This window comes from Scylla paramamosain, chromosome 32 (assembly GCF_035594125.1).
Source record: "Scylla paramamosain isolate STU-SP2022 chromosome 32, ASM3559412v1, whole genome shotgun sequence".
Taxonomy (NCBI): domain Eukaryota; kingdom Metazoa; phylum Arthropoda; class Malacostraca; order Decapoda; family Portunidae; genus Scylla; species Scylla paramamosain.
In genome coordinates this window covers 2,701,255-2,726,251 of record NC_087182.1, presented here as the reverse complement: position 1 = coordinate 2,726,251, position 24,997 = coordinate 2,701,255, and the positions used below count along the sequence as shown (strand labels likewise).

At 42.5% G+C, this 24,997-nt stretch overlaps 1 protein-coding gene across 3 annotated transcripts in view; it reads right to left on the bottom strand.

Annotated features, from left to right (window-relative positions):
• Nucleotides 1-24,997, bottom strand: part of LOC135089041 (corticotropin-releasing factor receptor 1-like) — a 47,776-nt gene that overhangs the window by 3,917 nt on the left and 18,862 nt on the right. For all 3 annotated transcript variants that reach the window (XR_010261375.1, XM_063984229.1, XM_063984230.1), the window contains exons 4-10: nt 23,665-23,756; nt 11,347-11,453; nt 3,969-4,098; nt 2,819-2,975; nt 2,333-2,463; nt 1,761-1,846; nt 612-1,046 (exon numbers count right to left, since the gene is read on the bottom strand). Coding sequence is in view for 2 of the 3 variants with exons in the window: in XM_063984229.1 (XP_063840299.1) it covers nt 612-1,046; nt 1,761-1,846; nt 2,333-2,463; nt 2,819-2,975; nt 3,969-4,098; nt 11,347-11,453; nt 23,665-23,756 (1,138 nt within the window). In the remaining variant the exon portion in view is untranslated. The remainder of the gene's footprint in view (nt 1-611; nt 1,047-1,760; nt 1,847-2,332; nt 2,464-2,818; nt 2,976-3,968; nt 4,099-11,346; nt 11,454-23,664; nt 23,757-24,997) is intronic.

Below are 24,997 nucleotides of genomic sequence, written 5' to 3'. Positions count from 1 at the left end.
AAGTCTGTGACACTTCACGTGATACTGTGCAGCTTAAGGGAAGCATACAACAAATTGCTTTAGTGCTTGATTGCCAGGATTTTAAGAGACACCAGAGATGAAAATTTTAATGACTAAATATTAAAAGTGAATGAGAGGAAAGGCAGTAGGAAGATACTCATATTACTAAAAGTCCCTCTAAACTTCCTTTGTGTATTTTCTGGTAAAAATTGCTTTCCCAAACTTCATTACCTTTCAAACTGCAACACTCCTTAATGAGTGTTGGTGTGTCTCTCAGCAGAAGGCTTAGCAACTCAGCACCACTCTGTCACAAGCTCAGTGTCAAGATTCACTTACTCCAAGTTTCTTGTGAAATTTGTAAAAGCTATGAATTATATAAGCACTGCATGACTTTTCCAGCTGGTGACAAAATGAACAATTAATAGGACCAAGTTTTAATCATTGGTAGCAATGAATTTTTATGCCTCTGTCAGTGAGAAATTGTGTATTATTCTGGTACACAAGACACATTGCTAAGAGGCTTTGTCAGGACCATGGTTCCAGGAGTCTGTGTAGATGCCATCAATCATATGTGACATAGGTAAATTATGCATGACAACACTTTGTCTTACCTTGTGTTAAACTCAGGACGATTAGCAGCATAACCGACTGATGAGTAGTGCTGCAAGCTGTTGGTGTGGAGGGAGCGGCGACTCCCCGTGAATTGTCTGCGGGGGAGGTGGCTGCCTTGGTCCTGTTTTGCTGCTTGCTTGTGTGGGGAATCCTGGCGAAGGAGAGGACTGCTCTCTCTGTTGTGAGTGGTGGACTCCACTTCTTTGGTGAGGCTATTGTGGTGCCAGCCACTGTCATTTCTAGTGTGACATGATCTGTTCCTGTGGAGTCCACCTTCCTCAGGGACAGTGTGCTTCTGCTCCTGCTGGAGACTGTTATTATTAGGCAGATGCTGCTGCCTCAGTGTATGGTGATACTGAGATGGCTCTCTCTTGAACCTGTGATGGACCCTGGTAGTTTTAGGGCCCTGGTGGTGTGGAGTGTGTCCTCGTGTGCTGCACCAGGAATTTAGGGAAGCAAACAGTGTTATCTGAGCTACAGAATTAAAACAGTGTAGTTACTGTACATGCTGCAAACTAATTCACCCTCATCACCATTATCTGAAACATACCTATACCAAGTTCCCCTTAGTCACAACTTGCCAAGCACCATAACCATGAATAACTGAACTGACAAGTCATCTCAGTCCTAGATTTTTCCTCAGGACATTCATATTATGTTTTCTTTGGTCTACCTATTATTGAATCACCCTCAAATATCAAGGATCTTCAATTTGATTAATTTTCAAACTGAAAAAAAGCCAACTCATCACAGATTATCTACAGACTACATAAAACAGAGAATCACACAACCTGGACATTACGAAAAAGGGGAGGCAGCACATGCGATGAACATACATTCCAGAACACCAACACAGCACCAGTGTTTATAGTGGGAAGCCTGAGAGAGCAGCAGGAAGACAGGATGGCGTGTTTGACTGAAGTGTGATAATGTAATGCCAGTTTCAATTCAGTATCTTTTCTTCAAGTAAATATTCATGGCTACAAATTCAGTGCTGAAATAGACAGCGTATGTGAGAGGTACTATCACATCAGTATTGCAGTCTCTCATCCATGTACTCCCTGGCTTCCTTTTGGAAATATTAGGGAGAAAAATGCAACAATCACCAAAATGTCAGAAGACCTGGATCTCTTGCTAACACTGCCCACCTTATTTTTTCCGTCTCAAGGGTGTCATTTGCACGAAGCTTTGTCACCAAGATCCTTATGATGTTCACCAGGAATACCAAGTTGACCTGCAACAACATACAACACTCCAAGCATGTGATCATCCCTGTAGCTGCCGACCTCACACCCAACAGCACATGTGATATACCATTTTTTTTTTTTTTTTGTTGTAATATCTTGTCTTTCAGTGCAGCCTGACTAATCATTTCATAAAGTTTCTATGTATGTTTGTTACTAATTTGTATTTCTACTGGACCGAGTCAAGATCATTCTGTCCTATTTTCTAAAATGGTTTTAGTGAATGTATTTCAGCACACACAACTTCTTTGGGTTATATGTATATTCTACTGCCCTGCCTGAAAAAAAAAAAATGTGTGTGTGTGTGTGTGTGTGTGTGTAAAAAAGGAGTGCTCAAAATAATAAAATTTGAACCTATATCATGAACTGCTTCAAGACCATACATAACCTAGGCACAAACGACCTTAAGCTGACAACACAGATGACCCTAGATGACCTCAGGGCTACCACACCAACCAAACACTGGCGGGGCGCACCATGAGGGCGGCCACCATGGGCCCCACCAGGATCCACACATAGGACAGGGTGCTGTAGCCTCGCCAGCAATGGGCCGGGTGCTGGAGGGCCATGGTTGTCGCCCAGGCCACGATGAATGCAAGAGGTGCACCTGTGAACGTGACCAGGGATTAGAGAAGTGTGCGTATGTTTAAAACAGATATTTCTTCATACATAAGGCGTATGTTTTTACTTATCTAATTTCATGCACGATTTAGTAAAGATTGCTGTGTCCCATTTTTAATTGCTGCTAGCCAGCGTGATACCTCTCATTTGTTTGTGTTTTGTTATCGCGGCGCTCGGCGTGGCCACGTGGTTTCGCCGGCCAGTGTGACAGCTTAACTCTTTATGTCCTGTTTATCTATGAAACTTGTAATTTCCCATCATTCATCGTGTGTGTGTGTGTGTGTGTGTGTGTGTGTGTGTGTGTATGAGCGCACGCGCACACGAGGCAACACCATACACACCCCAGCCGATGGTGTAGTAGAGAGGGAAGGGCGCCTTAGAGTGGAACACATTGGAGGTGAGGCGGGAGTGAAGGAACAGGCCCTCCACGAACATCCAGTTGATCGAGGCCATCTGGGCGTACATCCTGAGGGCCAACAGCGTCTTGCACAGCCAATCCTGCAGCACCAAGGCCACGGTAAGGCTTCTGGGAGCAACAATAGTAAAGTAATAAGTTCACACAAGGTTCATCGTGCACGTCTGTTTACATTGTTCGTGCCTGGCTTTACTTTTGCCTTCCTCGCTCCTCGATTATTTTGTACTATGCTTATATTCTATTAACACGTGCTTTTTTCTTCTGTCAAACGTCCCAGTCCTCCATTTTATTTGTCTGTGTGTTTATGTGCTTAATTCTGCGTTGTATTTACTATTTTTTTCGTGCTTTTCCTTCCTCTGCTCTTGTCTGATCTGCGATTTCGCCAGTGTACGTATGCAAGTCTCTCTCTCTCTCTCTCTCTCTCTCTCTCTCTCTCTCTCTCTCTCTCTCAAACACCATAGGAACTTTTCATAATGTCTACCTACGTAATACTAACCAGCCAACGTGCCGACTAACTTCACTCTCTCCAAACTTTTCACCTTAACTCTGGATAACTTAGGCGCATTGTCAGCCCGAACTTCCGAAGCCAACTAGAGGCGGCTTGCGGGGATAATTAGTTCTAACCTCCACCCCGGACAGCACCAGAGGCCAATACAAGAAAGGTAATGCGTTTAGGAAGATGATTAAAACTTAAGTAGAAAAGCGAAAGATGATAATGGTGTTATTAGTCTTTGAGATGGTGTTAGAACTCTCTCTCTCTCTCTCTCTCTCTCTCTCTCTCTCTCTCTCTCTCTCTCTCTCTCTCTCTCTCTCTGGCTCATTTTCTGAAACACTTTTACGCCGCACCTCCACTACTTTCTAAAGGCTCTTATTGCGCCTACATAAGTTTTTAAGGATGCTTCTACATTAACAAGATTCCTACATAATTAAAAGGAAAAACAATCATGAGAACCTGGTTAATCATCTCTATGGCCTTTGAAAATAGTCTTGGTGAGAGAGAACAAAGCTTTTCTGAATACTCTCTCTCTCTCTCTCTCTCTCTCTCTCTCTCTCTCTCTCTCTCTCTCAGCACTCACCACGTCCCTGTAGGTGTAGGAGGAGCGGCGGGACACGAAGGGCTCCGTCAGCACCAGCATCACCAGGAACCTTATGATGAGCGCCGCTACCAGGTTCCTGTGTACCCTCAAGCGGTCACACTCCAAGGCCCTGACGATGAAGGGAGGTTGGGTTAGGTTAGATTAGACTGTTAGGTTAGCTTGGAAATTGATTGTTTTAGTATCTCCTAGCGGCGCATTAACAAGGATCATATGCTTTCGAATGAGGTAAAGGAAAGGTTAAGTTTGTTGTCCATTTGAGGGATGGTTATTGTGTAAAGATTGATTATATGCAATTGTGGTTATATTTTTTTTTTGTAAGCGTATGTTATAAGGAAAGTGTTTTTCTTTCTTTCTTTCTTTCTTTCTTTCTTTCTTTCTTTCTTTCTTTCCTCTCCTTGGTAGGGCAAGGCGTGTTATCTTCTTTTTGCTTCGTTTTCACATTTGTAAAAAAAAAAAAAAAGTAGGAAGACGAGGAGTAAAAACGTAACTTTATACCTTACAATACATACCAACAAGAGAGAGAGAGAGAGAGAGAGAGAGAGAGAGAGAGAGAGAGAGAGAGAGAACACCGACCAACCGATAACCAAAGAAAACACAAACAAAAAAACAAAAGGACTACTGACACATCCAAAACCTACCCAGAGTACTGCAGGAAAGAGTACGCATGTAACTCCAGCGAAAGAAGAGCGTCCGGAAAAACAGTTGGCAGTCTACCTCGCAATACCTGGAGCGTTCACAGGTGTTCCCAGGTGTCAATAAGCTTCATCAGGTAAAATAAGAGGCAACCAGGCAGCGGAAACCCTTAAAAGTGGTAATGGTTTATATTTCAAGGGCGATATAGTGTTATGTGTATGTATGTACGTGTGTGTGTGTGTGTGTGTGTGTGTGTGTGTGTGTGTGTGTGTGTGTGTGTGTGTGTGTGTGTGTGTGTGTACGGTGCTCGTATTCGTCTAGCTGGTGGGAAAGTTAGGGGAGTGTTGTGTTAGGTGGAAAACAACGTGGTAATTTAGTGACGTGCATACGAATGAGTGAGTGATGTGTATGTACGCTCACGGGGAAAGGGGTAAATAATGAGTGTGTTCTCTCTCCCCCCCCACCTCTCTCTCTCTCTCTCTCTCTCTCTCTCTCTCTCTCTCTCTCTCTCTCTCTCTCTCTCTCTCTCTCTCTCTCACACATACTTAGACACTTATATATTAAATAGTTTGTGTGTGTGTGTGTGTGTGTGTGTGTGTGTGTGTGTGTGTGTGTGTGTGTGTGTGTGTCAGAGAAGGAGGGGAAGGAGAAAAATATTGAAAGAGCCAGAAGAAGAGGAGGAGGAGGAGGAGGAAGAGGAGGAAGAGGAGGAGGAAGAGAGGAGGAGAATGAAGAACGAGAAGAGCTGTAACAACAACAACAACAACAACAACAACAACCAGAACTCCACCTACACGTCTACTCGTACATACAAGTCTACACACACATACATACACACACACACATACGTACACGGCTGGAGTTCTCTCGCGCTGCTTCTTCGCTGATTACCTTCATTGTTGATGTTCTCGTATATGAGAGAGAGAGAGAGAGAGAGAGAGAGAGAGAGAGAGAGAGAGAGAGAGAGAGAGAGAGAGAGAGAGAGAGAGAGAGAGAGAGAGAGAGAGAGAGAGAGTGTGGGTGTCAAAACATAAAGAGCCGCGGTGTGTGTGTGTGTGTGTGTGTGTGGAGGTATAAGATGAAAACGTAGTAATTCTTTTCACGTCAACTTTTAATACATAGAAAAAAAAAAAGTTTTGCACTTATACATACATAACAAAATATAATAAACAAATAGATAAATACACACACACACACACACACACACACACACACACACACACACACACACACACACACTACGAAAATTACAAAACAGAAAACCGATACACTTAACAAAAACCGAAGAAGGCCGAATGAAAATACAAAGAAAACACCTGGAGCTCTTAACTGACGCGAAGCAATTCTGATCCGAAGCTTCGAATGGCTCTTTTCGCGACACCTGTTTCACTATAACAACACGAAAGCGATTCCCGAGGAGTTAATGCAGTTTTATCACCCTTATCTCCTTCCCATGGATAACACAAGAGAAGACTGGAGGGCTGAAGAGAGAAAGGGATACGGGAGAGAAAGAAAACGGGAATGGGGAGCGAAAAAGAGACAGGGAGGAGAATAAGGAGCAAGTTTCCGATACAGATTGCAAAAATGGTTCGAGACAAGCGGCGGCACTCGAAGCAATGAAGCACGCCCCGGGCTGGCCTTGTATTGATCCACGGGGAGGTGGAGGGGCGCCTTACCAGAGGGAATATATAGGTATACAACAAACCACGTTCCCGTCAAGGTAAGATTACTTCACACCTGTTTAATTAAAGGTCACGGGAAGACTTAAAAATACCGTCCACGCTGCCCACATTACTTACCTGGCAAAGAAAACGAGGCAGCGTAAACAAAGAATCTTTCCCGCCGCGCTGAGTTAAGCAAAAGACTACACGTATTTTTACTTCAGTGGTTGCAAGATCATGAAAGGGAAAGAGCTGATAGATGCGTCTCGTGTGCATCAAAACTACAAGCATAATCATAGCCTTTCACCGTACAGAGCAAAACTTAACAGCGTAAACATAATCTTCCCGCCATCTTGAGTCACGCAAAACAATACATGTGTTTTTTTTTTTACTTCCCGAGTGCAGAATCGGAAAGGGAAGGCGATGATAGATGCGTAATCATATTCCTTCACCAAGTATAGAAAACAAAAATGTGAACGAATCTTTTCCTCCACGCCAAGTCAGACAAAAGATCCCACACGTCATTACTTCCACGGGTGAAAGATCATGAAGAGAAGGAGTTGACAGATGAGTCTCGTCTGCAGCAAAACCACAAGCATGATCATATTCTTTAGCCGTCCATAAATAAGAGAAACTGAACGATTCTTTTCCGCCAACCTGAATTAGATAAAAGGTTACACGTGTTTTTTTTTTTTTTTTTACCTCGTGAGTGCAAAATCAGGAAAGCAAAGGCGATGATAGATACGTAACCATATTCCTTCACCGTGCATAGAAAACAAAAGTGTAAGCGAATCTTTCCCGTCGCGCTGAGTTAGACAAAAGATCCCACACGTCTTTACTTCCGCGGTGCAAGATCGTGGATGTAAAGGAGCCGATAGATGCGTCTCGTCTGCAACAAAGCAACCATAATCACATTTTTCACCGAGCACAGAAAACGAGACGGACAAGACAAAAGAACATTTCCCGCTGCTCTGGCCCGAACAAAGGCTATACGCATCTGAGCTTCTGGTGGAGGGATGATAAAGGAAGGGAAGGGAAGGGAAGGAAGCGATAGATGCATCTCATCCCATAACATCACGTTTACCTAGTATAGAAAACGAGGCAGCGAAAACAAAGAATTTTTTCCGCCACCCTTGCCGGACAAAGGTTACGCGCGGCTGGGCTAAACAATAGGAGAGAAGGGAAGGAACTCATCTCGTCCCACACTGCCAGCTAAATTACAAACATAACAGTTTTTGTTACCACGTATAGAACACAGGACGGCGTAACCAGATCTAACCTGACATAACCTAACCTAACCTGATCTGGGCTGATTTGACCCAAACTGATCTTATATGACCTGCACCTGAAATGAACTGGCTTGCCTTGACCTGATCTGACCTAATATGACTTGATCTGACGTCATTTGATTTGGCCTAACGTGACTTGACCCAACCTGATCTGGCCTGACTTATCTAACCTAACCACTGCCATAATTTGTATAATTAGCACAAACAGTACAAAGTATAAAACAAAGAATCTTCCCCAATACCTTTTAAGCTGATAAAACAAGCGTCTACACTTCCTGGGTGCAAGATTTGGGAAAGAACCAAACCTGAATCTAAAACCCTACATTTCACCAAGCAAATAACACCATAAAAACCTAAAAAGGCGTGTATGCTTCAAAAATTCCAGCGCATAATCTCGACTACTTTGAACAGGCTCCAGTGGAAGAAGTTTAGATTTTCAAGTGCGTTTTCTTAATCCTACAGATAGTTTAACGATTATTCTGCACGATCGTCCATGAGAACCCGAGCAAGCATCTCTGTGGCCTTTAGAAAATAAAAAAAGGCTTGATGAGAGAGGAGTGTTTAAGAATACGAGGAGAAAGTATCAACAATTCTTTCTCGCTACCTTCAGGAGGAAACACACGCTGGACTTCACGAACGCAAAATCAAAGATGAATGAGAAAGCGATGCGTCCTTCCCTCATCTTACCAGCACCACACCACACCACACCACAGCCCAGGACCTAAAGAGTTCACGTCACCGTAACTCACGCCACTGTGAATAACTCGCGGCGGGACATAAAGGCGGCGTTTCTCGGGACACCTTGGGCGGGGAATAAAGGAAAATCTATTGGGATATTAAGCCGTAGAGTGGAAGCAGCACCTCGCCATCCCTTCAGTTTATGCGGTGCTACTGACGTTCTCCTGTGTGCAGCCAAAATGTTGGTCGTAAGTTAGCGGAGACGAGGCCAAGGGGAGAGAGAGAGAGAGAGAGAGAGAGAGAGAGAGAGAGAGAGAGAGAGAGAGAGAGAGAGAGAGAGAGAGAGAGAGAGAGAGAGAGAGAGAGAGAGAGAGAAGGGGGGAGGGGGGATAAGGGATTTGAGGAAAGGATATGAGAAGAACGGAGAAGAGAAAGATGGGAAGGAAAAGTAAAGAATGAAAGAAAAGGATAGGAGAGGAAACGAAACAAAAGAAAAAAAAAAGGAAGGGAAAGGAAAGGGAGAGGAGGAGAGAAGAGAAGAGAAGAGACAGGAAACACAAGAGACGGAAAAAAAACAACAACGAAAGGAGAAATACGGAAGAAATGTGTGTGTGTGTGTGTGTGTGTGTGTGTGTGTGTGTGTGTGTGTGTGTGTGTGTGTGTGTGTGTGTGTGTGTGTGTGTGTTCCTAAGTGTAAGTTAAAGCGAGAGAAGCAGTAAGAAGAGGAGGAGGAAGAGGAGGAGGAGGAGGAAGATATAAGAAGGAAGGATGGGAGAGGCGAGCGAGAGACCAAGCTACTTGGAACGAGGAAGCAAAAAGAGACGGGCTATTTACTCAAGAGGGAAGAAAGGTGAGAGCGAGAGAGAGAGAGAAAAAAAAAAAAAAAAGACTTAAAAGAAAATGGTAAGAGGAAGTGCCTGATGATGGTGTACGTAATATAAGAAGCGCGGAAAGATAAGGAGTAAAGAAAGATGAAAATAACGGGTAATAAAAAGGTGGGGGCAGGTGCAAATTAGAGGATTATATACCTGGTGAGGACATGAAGAGCTCACCTGTCTGTCACGGGGAGGAAAATTTACCTTATGGATTCTGTCAGGTGCTCAAGTGACGACAGGTGAAAAAAGATGGACTAAAAGGTGAACAAAAGGTAGGAAGGAGGGAAGAGAGAGAGAAAGAGAGAGAGAGGAGTTATTAAATGATAGTAATAAATCAGGTGTGAAGGAAATAGGGAGATAAATAGTAGGAGGGAGATAAGAAAAAAGACAAGAGGTGAGAAAAAGGTGGATTAAAAGCTGGATACAATGTAGAAAGGAGAGGAAAAAGAAGTATTAGATGACAAAAAGAAGATTAGGGAGAAAGAGATAAACAGTAGGAGGGAGATAGGAAGGTGATAACAGGTGTGACAATGGGGGAAAAAAAGGTAGGAACAAGAGAAGGGAGAGAGAAAGAATCAAACAGACAACAATAAGAAGATGGTGATAGGAAAAGGAGAAGACAGGGGAGATGAATAGAAGGAAGGAGATAGGAGAGATGATAAAAGGTAAGAAGGAGACGAGGGAGGAGTTATTAAACGAGAATAAGAAGATGGGAGAGGAGAAAGGGATGAAAGGAGGAAAATGAAAGGTAGAAGAGAGATAAGAAGAGGGAGAGAGAGGAAGGTATCAGATGACAGTGAAATATTGGAGAAGGAGAAAGGGAGGAAATGAGAAGATGAAAGATAGGAAGGAGAAAGGAAGAGAGAAAGAGAGGGAAAAGTGAATGAATGAAAGTGGAGGAGGAAGAGGGGAAGGGAAAGAGGGGGTAAAAGACAAGGAAAGAGGAAAAGAGGATGGAAAAATGTGAATAATGGGAAAGGAAGAAAAGATGAATCAGAATTATCAAATGAAAGGAGAAAAAGGAAAAAGAAGAGATATGAAGGTAAAAGGAGGAGGAAGACGAGAGAGAGAGAGAGAGAGAGAGAGAGAGAGAGAGAGAGAGAGAGAGAGAGAGAGAGAGAGAGAGAGAGAGAGAGAGAGAGAGAGAATGAAAAGCTATAAAGGTAAATAGGGTAGAAGAGAAGGAAAACAATGAAAAGGAGGAAATAAAGAAACAGGAAAGAAAGCTTGTAATAGTGGAAGAAAAAAGAAGAGAGGAATAATAAGGAAAAGAAGACTGAAGTAATAATTTGAAAGTAGAGAAAGGAAAGGAGAAACAGTGCGAAGTGAGAAGAAAAGTGGTGTCAGTAATCCCAAACAAAGAAAGAAGGAAAAACAAGTAAGATGGGAAAAAAAAATCTAGGGTACGGGAAAAAAAAAGTAAGATTAAGGAAGGAACTGAGAGAGAGAGAGAGAGAGAGAGAGAGAGAGAGAGAGAGAGAGAGAGAGAGAGAGAGAGAGAACAGAGATTCGAAAACACATAAAATTCGAACCCTTGAACCCACGAGATAATGAACCGGCGCAGCTCCAATGGTTTATCTACTGTTTCAAATTCCGGCAGATCCTCCCCCACCTTTACACGATTACGGAACTTAAAAACCCATGCGCCTCGACAGCTCACGTTTCAATCACACTCCATGGCTGTAATACCTCCACCCATCCTTCCTCTCCCTCTCTCCCGCACGTGGTACCAGTTAAAGAGAAGTTACACGTGTCCTATTCAAATTACATGTTGGTTAATATGTATAGGAGTTACATGCAGTTGTGTTGAGTTATTTGGGATTATTAGGATTTTATCTGTGAGTTGCTATGTTGTATGTACAGACCAGGAAGTGACGGGTGTTCAAGATATATTCTAGTTACGAATATGCTTAGTTACAGTTAAGTTACGTGAGTTAGGTAAGGTACTAAGAGTTTTGTTAGTGTTTTATTAGTTATATATGAGTTACTATGTATGGTTAACTCTCTCACTGCCATGATCGTGGTTTGCACAGACACAGAAGGGAAGAAAGAGAAAACAGAAGGATAATTTTCTCTTTCTTACGATACAGAAATATTGATGAGAACTTAATACAAAAATAGTTTCTAAAGTTATATAATCTGAAAAGGGAAATTGGTTTAGCAGTGAAAGGAGTAAAGGAGTATGCTAAGGTGAGGGAGTGTGCACAGGTAACTCACTCACCTGTAGTAGGAGAAGATGAAGATGGTGGCAGTGAGAGTGAAGAGAGAGAGCAGGCCGCCGATGAAGGTGATGTAACGCACCGCCTCCAGGACGTGTGAAGGACCCGCCTGAGGATGTCGCAAGGATGCCATTACTGTACACACACACACACACACACACACACACACACACACACATCTGTTTTTTTTTATTATTATGATTTAACAGTACTAAAACGATTGAAACACACAAACAAACACACTCGCAAAAAAAAAAAAAAAAAAAAAACTTGCACGCGGAAAAAAAAAATCAGTAATAAGAATGGGTATATAACGACACACACACACACACACACACACACACACACACACACACACACACACACACACACACACACACACACTATCAACCTCCACGCCACTCCTGTCATTGTCTATGCACGCAGGGATGGCCACAAGGGAAGACAAAAATGTGACCTCATAAACTTTTTTTTCCCCATTCATTTAAAATTCCAGCCGCGCTCTCCAGGCCACTCTTGTTTCCAGTTAATTGTTTTTTTCCTGTGATACTAAATAATAAAGTAGACCTTTAATTAAGTAGAGACCGGGTGGCTGCGTGGCTTCAATGGAGGGTGGTCAGAAAATTTTATCTCTTCAGTTATTCATGGCTCGTATTTTGGTCTCTCTTTTCTCATAAGGAGTTTCTCAAAGGATACATTAATTACTAGTCAGGTTAAGTTAGGTTAGCTTCTCAATGGCGTCTCATTTTAAACACAATAGTTATTTCAGCCCGAGTTCTGTTCTCTTATACGTTTTTTCTTCTTTTTTTTTCCCAGAAGCTTCATTACTTACAAATCAGATTAGGTTAGGTTAGATTAGATTAGATTAGGTTAGGTTAGGTTAAGTTAGGTTAGGTTAGGTTAAGTTAGGTTAGGTTAGGTTAGGTTAAGTTAGGTTAAGTTAGATTAGGTTAGGTTAGGTTAGGTTAGGTTAAGTTAGGTTAGATTAGGTTAGGTTCTGAATGGAGTCTCATCTCAAACAGTATAGTTAATCCTGGTCTTTCTTTTATTCTTCGTACTCTCGTAAAGTTAGGTTAGGTTTTCAAATGGTCGCTTTCATCTCAAACACATCAGTTATTACAGCTCATATTTTATTTTCTCTTCTCTCATAAGAACTATTTTCAAAGGCTACATTAATAATTACAAGTCAGGTTAGGTAGGTTAAGTTAGGTTCTCAGTGGTGGTCTATCATCTCAAACACTAGTTATTCCCCGCCCGAGTTTTGATTTTTGTTTTCTCTTGCTTTCAAAGGGTACATTAATTAGGTTCTCAGTGGTGGTCTGTCATCTCAAGTGCACTGATTCCAGGTCATTATTTTGTTCTCTGTTCTATTGTTCTCTCAAAAGGATAGTTTTTTAAAGGCCACAGAAGTTATTAGTCACTTTCTCATGGGTATTTTTCCAGCTGATGTTGTAAAGGCCTTGTTAAACTATCACTAAAATCAGATGAGCACTCTTGAAAACGCCAATAACCTCCACTTGAAATTATTAAAAGTTCTCCTCCCGTCCCTCTCCCTTCTCTCTCTCTCTAATAAATTTTTGTCTTTTCCTCTCCTCTCATTTACTTTTGTCTCTCTTTGTCCACGAATTCGGTCTTCTCTAATTCCTCCCTGTTAACTTGTGCCCTTCATCAACGCCTCGACATTCAGCTTATTCATTTTTTTTAGACCAGAGAATCAAGTCTTTCCAGCAATGAGGGAAAGAAAAATAATACAGAGAGAGAGAGAGAGAGAGAGAGAGAGAGAGAGAGAGAGAGAGAGAGAGAGAGAGAGAGAGAGAGAGAGAGAGAGAGAGCATCTAATCTCATAAAAGGGAAGAGTTATTAAATTATATCTTCTTACCGAACGTTCAAATAAAATATTAAAAGAATAGAAAGTTGTGGTGTTTGCTGTTATTTATTTTTTTTCAGTGTACCTGTCGAGTAAAAAATAAATAATAACTAATAATAATAATAAGTAAACACTCCTACAATTCCTAATAAATAAATAAATAGATAAATAAATACATATAATTCTAAAACTCATAATAAACAAATAAATAAATAAAACTAGAAAAAACTTCTCGTAATAATAAAATAAAGCTAAAATTCTTAATAAAAAAAATGAAAAACAGAAACTGGCAAGACTCCTAATAGTAGACAAACAAACAAACAAACAAACAAACAAATAAATAAAACCTCTAAAACTCCTAATAGATAAACAAAATTAAAATCTAAACTAAAAATAAATAAATAAATAAACAAAACTCCAAAACTCATAAGCTAACTCAATCTTTAATAATTCTCCCTAACTTTATATTAATTCTGGCGCTGCGTGATAACTAATGCAGGGGCAGACAGGTTCCCTACACACACACACACACACACACATAGGCTCGTAAACATTGTGGCCTGGATTACACGAGTCTGCCCCGCACCGCTATGCTGATTAATATTCCTGCGTCGTCTGTGTTGTTATTATCGTACTCAGTGTTGTTGTTTTGTTTATATTTGTTTACGATTTTTTTTTTCCTTTATTTGGGTTTTGTTCCTTCTATATTTCTTGTTTGTTTATTTTGTATTTCGTTTTCTATTTGTTTTCTTTCCTTTTTGTGTTTGTTATTTGTTATTTATTTATTTATTTAGTTAACAAGTTAGTTATTTCGGTAGTCATTCATTCATTCAGTCAGTCAGTCAGTCAGTCAGTCAGTCAGTTAGGCAGTTAATTAGTTTTCCGTTTTTGTTTTTCTCCTTTCCTTTAAAAACATGTAACAATTTTTCATCCCTTTTTTTCCTGATTGGTTATCTTTTCTATAAGTGGCAGACTCCAAAAAATATATATACTGTAAAAATGTTCATCTGTTTTTTTTTTATGTTATTGATTTTTCTAAATGTTAGACTGGAAAATGCTTTATCGTTGTCACCTCTTAATTCTTTTTAATCGTCTCTTTCGTCTGTTCATTTTTCTCTTTCGCTTTTATTTGTTCATTGATTTCCAAAACACAAAGTGATTCTTCGCTTTTTGTCAAACTCAATAATGTCCTACAAAATATTTTTTTTTTTTTCTCTGATTTTATTTGCCTTTCATTCTTTAATATTCCAGGTCACCTTACTAATTTACTAACTGACAAACGATGAACAAACTCACAAACAATGTAACAAACTCAATACTTTTCTGAATACTTAACTTTCAAATTGACTGTCAAATGTAGAACTCACAAGTAAAGAAATCAAACCTAATTATCTGTACAATTATGTAATTAACTATCACATTAAACTAAATATCTAGGTTGCCATCTAATCTAAAGAATTAAATAAATAATAATCTACACTGTCTGTTAAAATCTATTTAAGTGAATACCAAATATCTGATAATCTAGTCACTTAACTAACTAATTAAGGCGCTACCTCATTCACTCACTAATTAAGCCTTTCACTGCTGGACAACTTCCCTTATAATCACCTTCATCACCTCTCAGACACTTATTTTTGCACTACAGTCTCTTAATTAAATTTCGGTGGCCTTGAAAAGATCAAATCAACCTTCTATTCTTCCCGCTTTTTTTTTTTTTCTGTCCTTGTATTTTTGTTGTGCTGTTTTAGATGTCAACAAAGAAACAGTGAAAAGTTAACCAGCTAACTAATATCTACGCATCCATCACAATAAACAACGACTTAATTAGCTAACTAACTAATTAACCAGCTAATTGTCCTGCCGTACACCTGGACCACTTCAGGAGCACGGAGAACAGCCCCTTAACTGCCCGACCCTCTAATTGGACACTCGGCTTCCGGATTTACTGTTACGAGCCGCATCAACCACGCCAACCACCCCGCTTGTTTCGGCGCCTGCAACACCACAGCGCCACGAGACCAGAGTGTAGTCAGTGGCAGTGGTGGTGGTGGTGATGGTGGTGGTTATTTTCTTTGTTGTTGTTGTTGTTGTTATTATCATTATCATTATTTCCATTATTATCATTAGTGTTGTTAGTGTTGTTGTTGCTGTTAGTAGTAGTAGTAGTAGTAGTAGTAGTAGTAGTAGTAAGAACAGCAGTAGTATTAATAACGAGAGAATAGTAGTAGTAGTAGTAGTAGTAGTAGTAGTTTTAGTAGTAGTAGTAGTTGTAGTAGTAGTAGTAGTAGTAGGAGTAGTAGTAGTAGAAGTAGCAGCAGCAGCAGTAGTAGTAGTAGTAGTAGTAGTAGTAGTAGTAGTAATAGTAGTAGAAGTAGCAATAGTAGTAGTAGCAACAAACGTGACACATACGAGTAATTATTATCATTATCATTATCATCATCACCACCATCATCACCACCATTACTACTGTTATCACCACCACCACCACCACCACCACCATGACATTTCAACTCCCGTGTTCTATTCCGCGGTACTTCTCGTTGGCTTTTCGTTTCCATTCACAACAGTGGCAGCGTGCGAGCCTTCATAGAGAGGGGCTTAGGGATACATTCAAGCTGGGAAAGGAGAAGCTTTGGGGGCTTTGCGGTGCGTGAAGCTGAAGAGAGGAGTAACATTATCATACCAGTGTGTGTGTGTGTGTGTGTGTATGTAGGTGCATCACTCTCCTGAGATCCGTGAACAAACACACTGCTTTGGAATTCACTACTTTGCTCACCTCTCTCTCTCTCTCTCTCTCTCTCTCTCTCTCTCTCTGATTCTTTCCCCTAATTGGATTTATTGTCTTTAATTTTCCATTTATTTCTTCCTTCCTTTCCTCTTTGATTTTCTCTTTTCCTCTTTTAACTTTCATGACATTCTGTTTATGTATCTTTCTCTCTTTCTTTCTGTTTCCATTTTGCTGTGTTTAATTTCATTCTCTTCCATTAATATTGATCGTTGTTCTTTTTCCAACTAATTCAGTTACATGACACACACACACACACACACACACACACACACACACAAGCAGTCCATCCACATACCAACACCTCTCCTTTACAGCGCCACCTATCACTCGTACCTTTCCCTAAACCTTTACGTCCCGGCCATCTTTTTATTATCTTTAATGGACGCTCTAACTTTATCCCGCATTAAAACTTAAGGTGCGCTTTTTTCAGGTGAGTTAATTATGCTGGCGGTTGGTTGGGAGGCGCCCTTGTAACAGTGGCGCGTAAGGTGGTGAGGTGTCTGGTACATACTCTTGTGTAAACTCCTCATTTCTACGTATCGGAGGAAAGAACATAATGATCCTCTGTGGAGTTTTTTTTCGTATGTTATTCGTGTTCTTATTCTGTCCGTCGCACTAATGCAAGAGTTTGTCAGTGCGTTCATTCTTTCACTTCTTTCTCCGGGTAAAACTCTGTAACTCTCAGCCTGGATATGTTTTTTTTTCCTTTTTTTCCTGCTTTCCATAGTATTCCTGCAAACTCTTCTGTCCGTCTCACTAATGCAAGAGTTATCCAGTATCTTTACTATTTCATTCCTTACTCTAGTAAAATTCTGAAACTCTCTGCCTGGATGCTTTTCTTATCTAATTTTCCTGCAAATAAGTGCTTTAAAACCTCCCTCTTTAACGACTTCAAATCATACGAAGGAGGAAATACAGAAGCAGACAGGGAGTTCCAGAGTTTACCAGAAAAGGGAATGAATGATTGAGAATACTGATTAACTCTTGCATTGACCGACCTCATTCACACATAAAAATATATATTCACTGTTACATCATGTTACAGAGGAGAAAGCCTAATGGGTAGCGGACATTCCCTCGTATTATATCGCTCTAGAACTCCTCACATTTTCATACTCGATCACTGAGGAGAGCGAGAGAGAGAGGTAAAAAATGTAAATGATGGAATCTTCTTGGCATGTTATTACTGCAAACTCTTCACGTCTCCTCACTAGATTACTGAGGAGGAAGAGAGAGAGAAAATGAATATATGACAGACCTTCCTTCGCATATCATTACTGCATACTCAGTATCTTCATCTACATAAAAGAGAGAGAGAGAGAAAAAAAAAAAAACTGAAGGTACACTTTTCCTTGCATGACATTACTGCAAACCCGACGTGTGAGAAGAGAAGCTTGGTCACATTTCTCCCTCGCACAGCTATAAATTCCTCATCTCTACCTCACCAATGAAATACAGCGATCAACGATGGATCTTTACCCCACAAGCTATTATCGGAAACTCGTCAGACCCTCGCGGTTACTGAGAAAAGAAAAAGATGCAAGTGTCCGACTTTACGACACTCCTCCCCTGATAGTGCATGGCGAAGTGTTTTGCTGCTGTAATACCTCACATGACAGTAAATCTTGCTAAATCTGGACCTTCATGGCCAGACAGATGTACCGACGGAGTTCAGGTGAAGGAATGTGGACTCTCACACAATACCTCAAGATACTTCAAGGCCCTAAGTGCATTATTCCCGAAGTAAGCACAGGAAGATGCAGATGCAGTGCGTCTTGGGTAAGCTTGGGCCGGAGAGGTGAGGGTGGAGGGATAAAGATAGAGGAGGGTGGCGGGAAGAAGTGTAAAGACTGTAGGAAAGGATCAGGAGGTGGAGAGGGAGGATGAAGGTCAGTGGATAGTAAGGGTCATTAAGTGGAGGGAGATGGAAGGGCGGTGAATGGCAGGTAGAGGCAGAACTGTATAGGAAAAGATCAGGAAGTGGAGAGGGAGGATGGAGGGGCGGTGGATGGAGGGAGGAGGTGTAGGGATGGCAGGGAAGTGTCACGCGGTAGAGAGGAATGAAAGGGCGGAGTCAGGAAGTCGTCAGGGTCAGCCATCGTGACCCTGAATGACCCTGAAGTGGCGGAGTCAAGCGGGCGACCCTCCAGGCGGCGGCAGGAGGCTCACATGATTATGATTTACGATGAAAACGGAGAGCAATTTTCTGAGTATTTATGTGTATTTATGTTCTTATTTTACACCTACAGGAGCCGCCGCCGGACAGCCCCAGGACCCGCCAGCGAAAGCAAACAACGGGGAGTTTATTTTAAGACGCCCTTCGTTCACTATGGCCTTCCCTGCCCTGAGTAAATGAGTACTGTAATCAAGCATGTCTGAGCACTCCAGCCAAGGCGCCATCCATCTCCTATCATTAAGACTAACCTCGTAGTATTATCCCGTAATTAGAGACCATTATGTCAGGTTATAAATCTCTCGCACCATGCATCTCTGAGCGGCGCACGGTGACCAAGTAGTGATGGGTGTAATTTGGGCTTAGAAGGGACGGCGGGGCGGAGGACGGCGGGGCAATCTCTTTCACTGAACCATGTTTCGAAACACTTCTGCGCCGCACTTCTTCTTTCAAAAGGCTCTAGATGAGCTTACAGAAATTTTTAAGGGTGTTTTTATGGTTCTAGTGACAGATTGACAAGATTTTTTCATTACCGACAGGAGAAAAGTCTTGAGAACCCTGCTAATGAGCTTTGTGGTCTTTAAAAAATAACTGTGGTGAGAAAGTAAAGCGTTTATGAACACGAACTAAAGTCAGTCTCTCTCTCTCTCTCTCTCTCTCTCTCTCTCTCTCTCTCTCTCTCTCTCTCTCCCTGGACCATATTCTGAAACCCTTCTGCGCCTCACCACTGCTTTCAACATGCTGGAGTTAAAATGACACTAGTTACTAAAAGCTAATCATCTCTGTGGCCTTTGAAAATAGTCGTGACGAGAGAGCGAAGCGTTTCAGAATACGGGCACAGGGCGAGGAGGAGGAAAAGGAGGCGGTCGATGGCAGCCACTCGCCCACCTCACCGCGTGGCTTCATCACACTCAACCACACGTCAGCTCGATGCTCCAAGGCCAATGGGGAAACAAAAAAACTCCCCGGGGAATGTAAATAAACACACAGCCGCAACGCTCGTACTCTCGCGGTCAGAAGTCAATTAACCTGCCACATTCACTTTTTGTTTTGTTTTTCTCTCAGTCTTTATTCCCATCTGCAGTAAATCTCTCAGGTGTCTGATTTTTTTTTTCTTTTTTGTACTGTCAGCAGATGAAAGGATATAAAACTGAGGGAAAGGGGTAAATACAGTGGAAATGAGTGAAACAGGTCCTTTAACATTCTAACACACGCACTTTTTTTTTTGTCTTTTATTCCGATCTGTGGTAAATCTCTTAGTTGCCAGACTTTAATTACTGTAAGCAGATGAAAGAGAGAAAAAAAGAAAAAAAGGTGAAAAGTGAACGCCAAACACAGTGAAAGTAAGTGTAACAGGTGCATTAATATCTGACCACGAATGAACAACGGTTTGAAGCTTCACGAGGCACCAAAGGATTCGTCTAAGAATTTTGAAGCCTCACTAAACAGTAAAGGACAATTTTTATGAGGGTAAGGCTTCAAATTAAGTTAATTGTATAGTTTTGGGACTTCAATGTATACCTGTTTCAAGGTTTCCCGAAACATATGATGCGTTAGTGTAGCAGCTCATGGGTTCATGAAACCTGTAGTGTGTTGTTTTAGGGGTTCAAAGGGTTTAAAAGGTGGTGTTTAAGAATTCAATGCTTCACAAAATAGAAATAAGTACGTTGTTCCAAGGATTCAATGCTTCACGAAACAAAACGCTTTGTTCTTGAGATTCAATGCTTCACGAAACATGTAGCGCGTTGTTCTATGAGTATGAAGCTTCACGAAACAAAATACGTTAGTTGTTCTCTTTCAGAGCTTCACAAAACCTGCAGAGTGTTGATGTGACGCTTCGAGGTTTCATGACGCAGCTGGCGGTTCCTTTGAGGGGTTCAAGGGCGCCTCGCCGTAAGCCTCGCAGTGTTCCCCTTGACTGACCTGACGCCGCGGAGGATTTGCGGTAAAAATAAGTGGTGAATATATTTTCCTGTCTGAGGGAGCGCCACCCCCCTGCGAGAGACTGCTGGGCATGGGGGATAAGGAGGAGGAGGAGGAGGAGGAGGAGGAGGAGGAGGAGGAGGAGGAGGAGGAGGGGTATGGGAGGCGGTGTTGGGGGATGGGAAGTTTCGTTGCGTCTGGTGCAGTGAGCCGCCAACATGCACAATGCACCATAAAGTCAACTTATTTTTGGGATAGAGTTAGAAAAAGTGGATAAAGGGCGAGGCGGGCGGTCGATGGCCACGCGCTGCAGCGTCCTGGCGGGGCTGAGGCGCTCAAGACACTGCCATGCATAATCAACAGTTTGAGGGCGTGTCTTTGAATTTTCAGGGAGGCTTAGCACTGTGAGAGTAAGGCAAGGTGGAAGGCGTGTCTGCAGGTATGGTACTCAGGTGCAGACTATTCTCACAGGTGTTGCGGGCTATACGGAGTGCCTCATGTGGTTATCTTGATGCTTAAATTGAAAGAAGACACACAGAAAAGGAAAATAATAATAATAATAATAATAATAATAATAATAATAAATAAACAAATAGACAAAAAGACACAAAAACTGACAACTCAAGTCCAGCTTATTCTTAGTGGTGTTGCGGAGTGCCTGGCGTGGTTATCTTAACGCTCCGAAGCAAAGCGTTTAAGAATACGATCCTCAACCTTATAACACCATCTAATATGTTGATAACCTGAAAAACCTTGACAAGTGGCAGATTCTTACACTGAAGGACTAAGAGAGAACCCAACTAAGTACTTCTGTGTCCTCTGAAAGTAACCGTGATGGGAGAGCAAAGCGTTTAAGAATACGAGGTGTGTCATTGAAGTTCCAGGACTGGTGCCACACAAGTTTTATTTCACATCCAGGCTACAAACTATAGGTTATCTCCTTCGAAGTAATCCCCCTGGCACCGCATGCACTTGTCCATCCTTCTCTGCCAGGCTTGCATGCACTGCTGGAAGGATTCTTGCGGGATGCTCCTCAGCTCCGTCGTCACGGCCTTTTTGATGTCGTCCGCATCATCAAAACGGGTCCCCTTCATGACCTCCTTGAGCTTGGGGAAGAGGAAGAAGTCGCACGGAGCGAGGTCAGGTGAGTAGGGCGGTTGCTCCAGCACGGCGATGTTCTTCTTGGCCAAGAACTCTCTGATGCTCAGGGCATTGTGAGCAGGCGCATTGTCGTGGTGAAGCAGCCACGAGTTGCCCTGCCACAACTCCCGCCTCTTCTCGCGCACTGCACGAAGCAGACGCCGCAGTACTTCTTTGTACACATGTTGGTTGACTGTCTGGCCCTGTGGCAAGAACTCGCAGTGGACGATGCCCCTCACATCGAAGAAAGCGATCAACATGACCTTGAAGCTGGACCTGGACTGCCTTGCTTTCTTCGGCCGTGGCGACGCCGGACTCTTCCATTGAAGGCTCTGGCGTTTGGTCTCCGGGTCGTACTCAAATACCCAGGACTCATCGCCGGTGATGACTCTCCTGAGCAAGTCTGGTTCAGTTTCCAGACGCTCGAGGATGTCCTGACACACCTGCATGCGTCGTCCCTTCTGGTCATCGTTCAGGAGTCTCGGCACCATCTTCGCACAGACTTTCCGCATGCCCAGATCTTCAGTGATAATCTTCCACACGCTGTTGTGGTTCATGCCAAGCTCATCTGCGATCTTTCGAACAGTCAACCGACGATCGTCACGCACCATCTGCTTGACACGCTCAACATTGGCCTCATTCCTGCTCGTTGAGGGTCTTCCACTCCTGGGGTCATCTTCCACGTCCTCCCGGCCCTCTTTGAACCTCTTGCACCACTCAAAAACACGTGAGCGTGACATTGTCTCATCCCCGTACACTTTTTGCAGCATACCCAGTGCTTCTGACGGCGTTTTCCCCAACTGCACCAAAAACTTCAAGTTTGTTCGCTGTTCAGCGCTCATTGTTAAACGACCTGCAACAGAGGACATGATTTTAAAAGCACGTAAGAAAAAGATTAGTGACTGTAGAGGGTTGGGAGCGCAGTTGTATACTCCAGAAGGATTACTTTGAAGGGGAAATATGGTGGTTTGTGGCTTGGGTTTGAAATTCATCTTTTAGGACACCAGTCCTGGAACTTTAATGACACACCTCGTATATAACACCATCTAATATGTTGATAACACTGAAGGACTAAGAGAGAACCCAACTAAGTACTTCTGTGTCCTTTGAAAGTAACCATGATGAGAGAGCAAAGCGTTCAAGAATATGAGCCTCAGGTTAAGTCCTCTAATGTGCTGAAACTTTAAAACCCTGACAACCCATAGTCTCTCACACCAGGGGACTAAAAAAACTGAGGGAACACCATGGAATTAGTGTGATGTTACTCGACTACTGACATCGAGCGCACCATTTACAGCTGCCTGCAATGTTCCGAGGCACGTGGAGGGGAGGGTGAGAGCTGAAGGGCGGGGGAGGAGGTCAAGGCTTCGGCGTGTAATTACCATTAGTTCCTGACCAGTTACTCTTAGCTGGGGGGTAAATAAGAAGTGTTACTAATGATCCTGAAGAGTTATGTTATACTCAGACCTCTCCCTCTCCCTCTCACTCTCTCTCACTCACTCACACACACGCTAAGCTAATGAGAAAGCAATCATACCCCTAATGGCTCACGGCTGTGTTGGCAAATCATTATGTCACCGCATTTTAAACCAATCACTAAACACAGACCGACTGACTGACTGGCGCTACTGTTTACCATCGGAGGCCATTAAATTAAACCTCCTCCTCGCACTGTCAACAGGCCAGAGAGCGTGGAGAGCGTGACCGTGCAGAGACAACCCCCTCGTTCATTTTCCTTTTGTCAGAGGGCGCGGGAGAGAGACAGGGACCGAGTGCGAGAGAAAGAGAGAGGTGCGTTGAAGTGGCGTTGATGCAGGCGGTTCTCCACACTTTATTGTTATGGGGAAGGGGGGTCTTTGTGCCTCAATGGGACCTAAATGGCCTGGCGTGGGGAAGGGGAAGGGAAAAGGTCACTGTCCTCCCCTCACTCAGGCGTCACGGGAAGGGATAGTGGGGGAGGGACGGAAGGGGCGTTCAGAGCGCTTGGGTCGTTTCGTTTGGGAAAAAAGAGGGGAATATAATAGAAAGAAAGTGATGGTGCTGTGTGTGTGTGTGTGTGTGTGTGTGTGTGTGTGTGTGTGTGTGTGTGTGTGTATGATCTCCTGGTCGTCATTGTAGTCTCTCTCTCTCTCTCTCTCTCTCTCTCTCTCTGTATGTGTGCGGATAAACTACGCATCATGTCAAGAGAGAGAGAGAGAGAGAGAGAGAGAGAGAGAGAGAGAGAGAGAGAGAGAGAGAGAGAGAGAGAGAGAGAGAGATCATGTTTATATTGAGGCAACACGCAGAACGCTTGTCATAAGAGCAACACTTCCCTGCGGCCGTAAAAACACCCACACACACACACACTCTCTCTCTCTCTCTCTCTCTCTCTCTCTCTCTCTCTCTCTCTCTCTCTCTCTCTCTCTCTCTCTCTCTCTCTCTCTCACCTGTTGCTCTATGACGCTGAGACACTGTGAATAGTTGGTCCAGCCCTCCAGGAGCCACGTCCCAGTCAGGCCGCACTCCCGGTACGCCACGGCTGACGAGGTCACGAGGAAGAGGAGCCGTCAGTCATCAGAGAGGCGGCGGGCGAGGTGGGGAGAGAGAATATAGATTAGACTATGAGCGGCTGAGACATAACCACGTGGGGAATTTGGGAGGACTGAAGTAAGGTGGGTGGGTGTGTGGGTGAGGAAGGAAGGAAGTATGTAAATATGTAAGTAAATAAACAATAAAGTAAGTCAGTCAGTCAGTCGGTCAGTCAGTCGGTCAGTCAGTACGTGTGTAGGTTAACGAGTGAAAGAGTGAATGAGTGAACAAATAATGAAAGCAGAATATAATATCACATCGTTGTCTTTTTTCGAGTTAAATCAACGTTCACTGTTTTCTTTTGCTTCTGTCTCCTTTTTGCAAATTAATTCTCGTACTTTAACATTTTTCTCAACGGGGTCTGCTGTTCGTTAATTAAGTCCGGGATGGAAGTCAGAGGCGTTTCATTTGTTCGTTTCCTGTCACTTGTCCTCAGTCACATTTCTCTTTTTTCTCTACTAATGTCCTTCGTTGATCAAGTCATAAATCTAAGTATCCAGTCTTTCCTTTGTCTAGTCACCTCTGTCATGTCCCTCAGTGATACATTAAATCTCGTATGTCTTTATTTCCATCACTTTTCCTCTATTTTTTTTTCCTCTACTTTTCCCTCAAGTCATAGATCTAAATATACAGTCTTTCTTTTGCTTGTTTCCTTTTTCATCTTTTCCTTCTTAGTGATGGATTGAATCGTGTTCTTCTGTTTCCTTCGGCTATGTTTGTTTTCCTTCCTGTTGTTTTTTTTCCTATTTTTTTTTCTTTCTTGTTTTTATTCTTTGCTGTTTTTCCTTCCTGTTTTTCCTTTCTGTTTTTCTTTCCTGTTTTTTTTTATTTCCTGTTTTTTCCTTCCTGTTTTCCTTCCTGTTTTTCTTTCCTGATTTTCTTTCCTGTTTTTCCCTCTTATTTTACTTTCTGCTTTTTTTTTTTTTTTATAAGTGTGTCCGTTTTCCTTCAAAGTTAGGGATTCAAGTTCCCAATCTTTCTTTTGCCTGTTTCCTATGTCATGTTTCCCTCCTTAGTGGTGGATTAACATCGTATTCCTCTGTTTCCTCCAACTATATATGAGTTTCCCTCAAGTTACACATCCAAGTTCCCAGTTTTTTTCAGCATCACCACTCTGACGGTCACTTCTCCCTTCAAAAACCCTTTCGCTGTTAATAATGAGTGTTCTTTCATGACCTCCTCTTCCTTCTC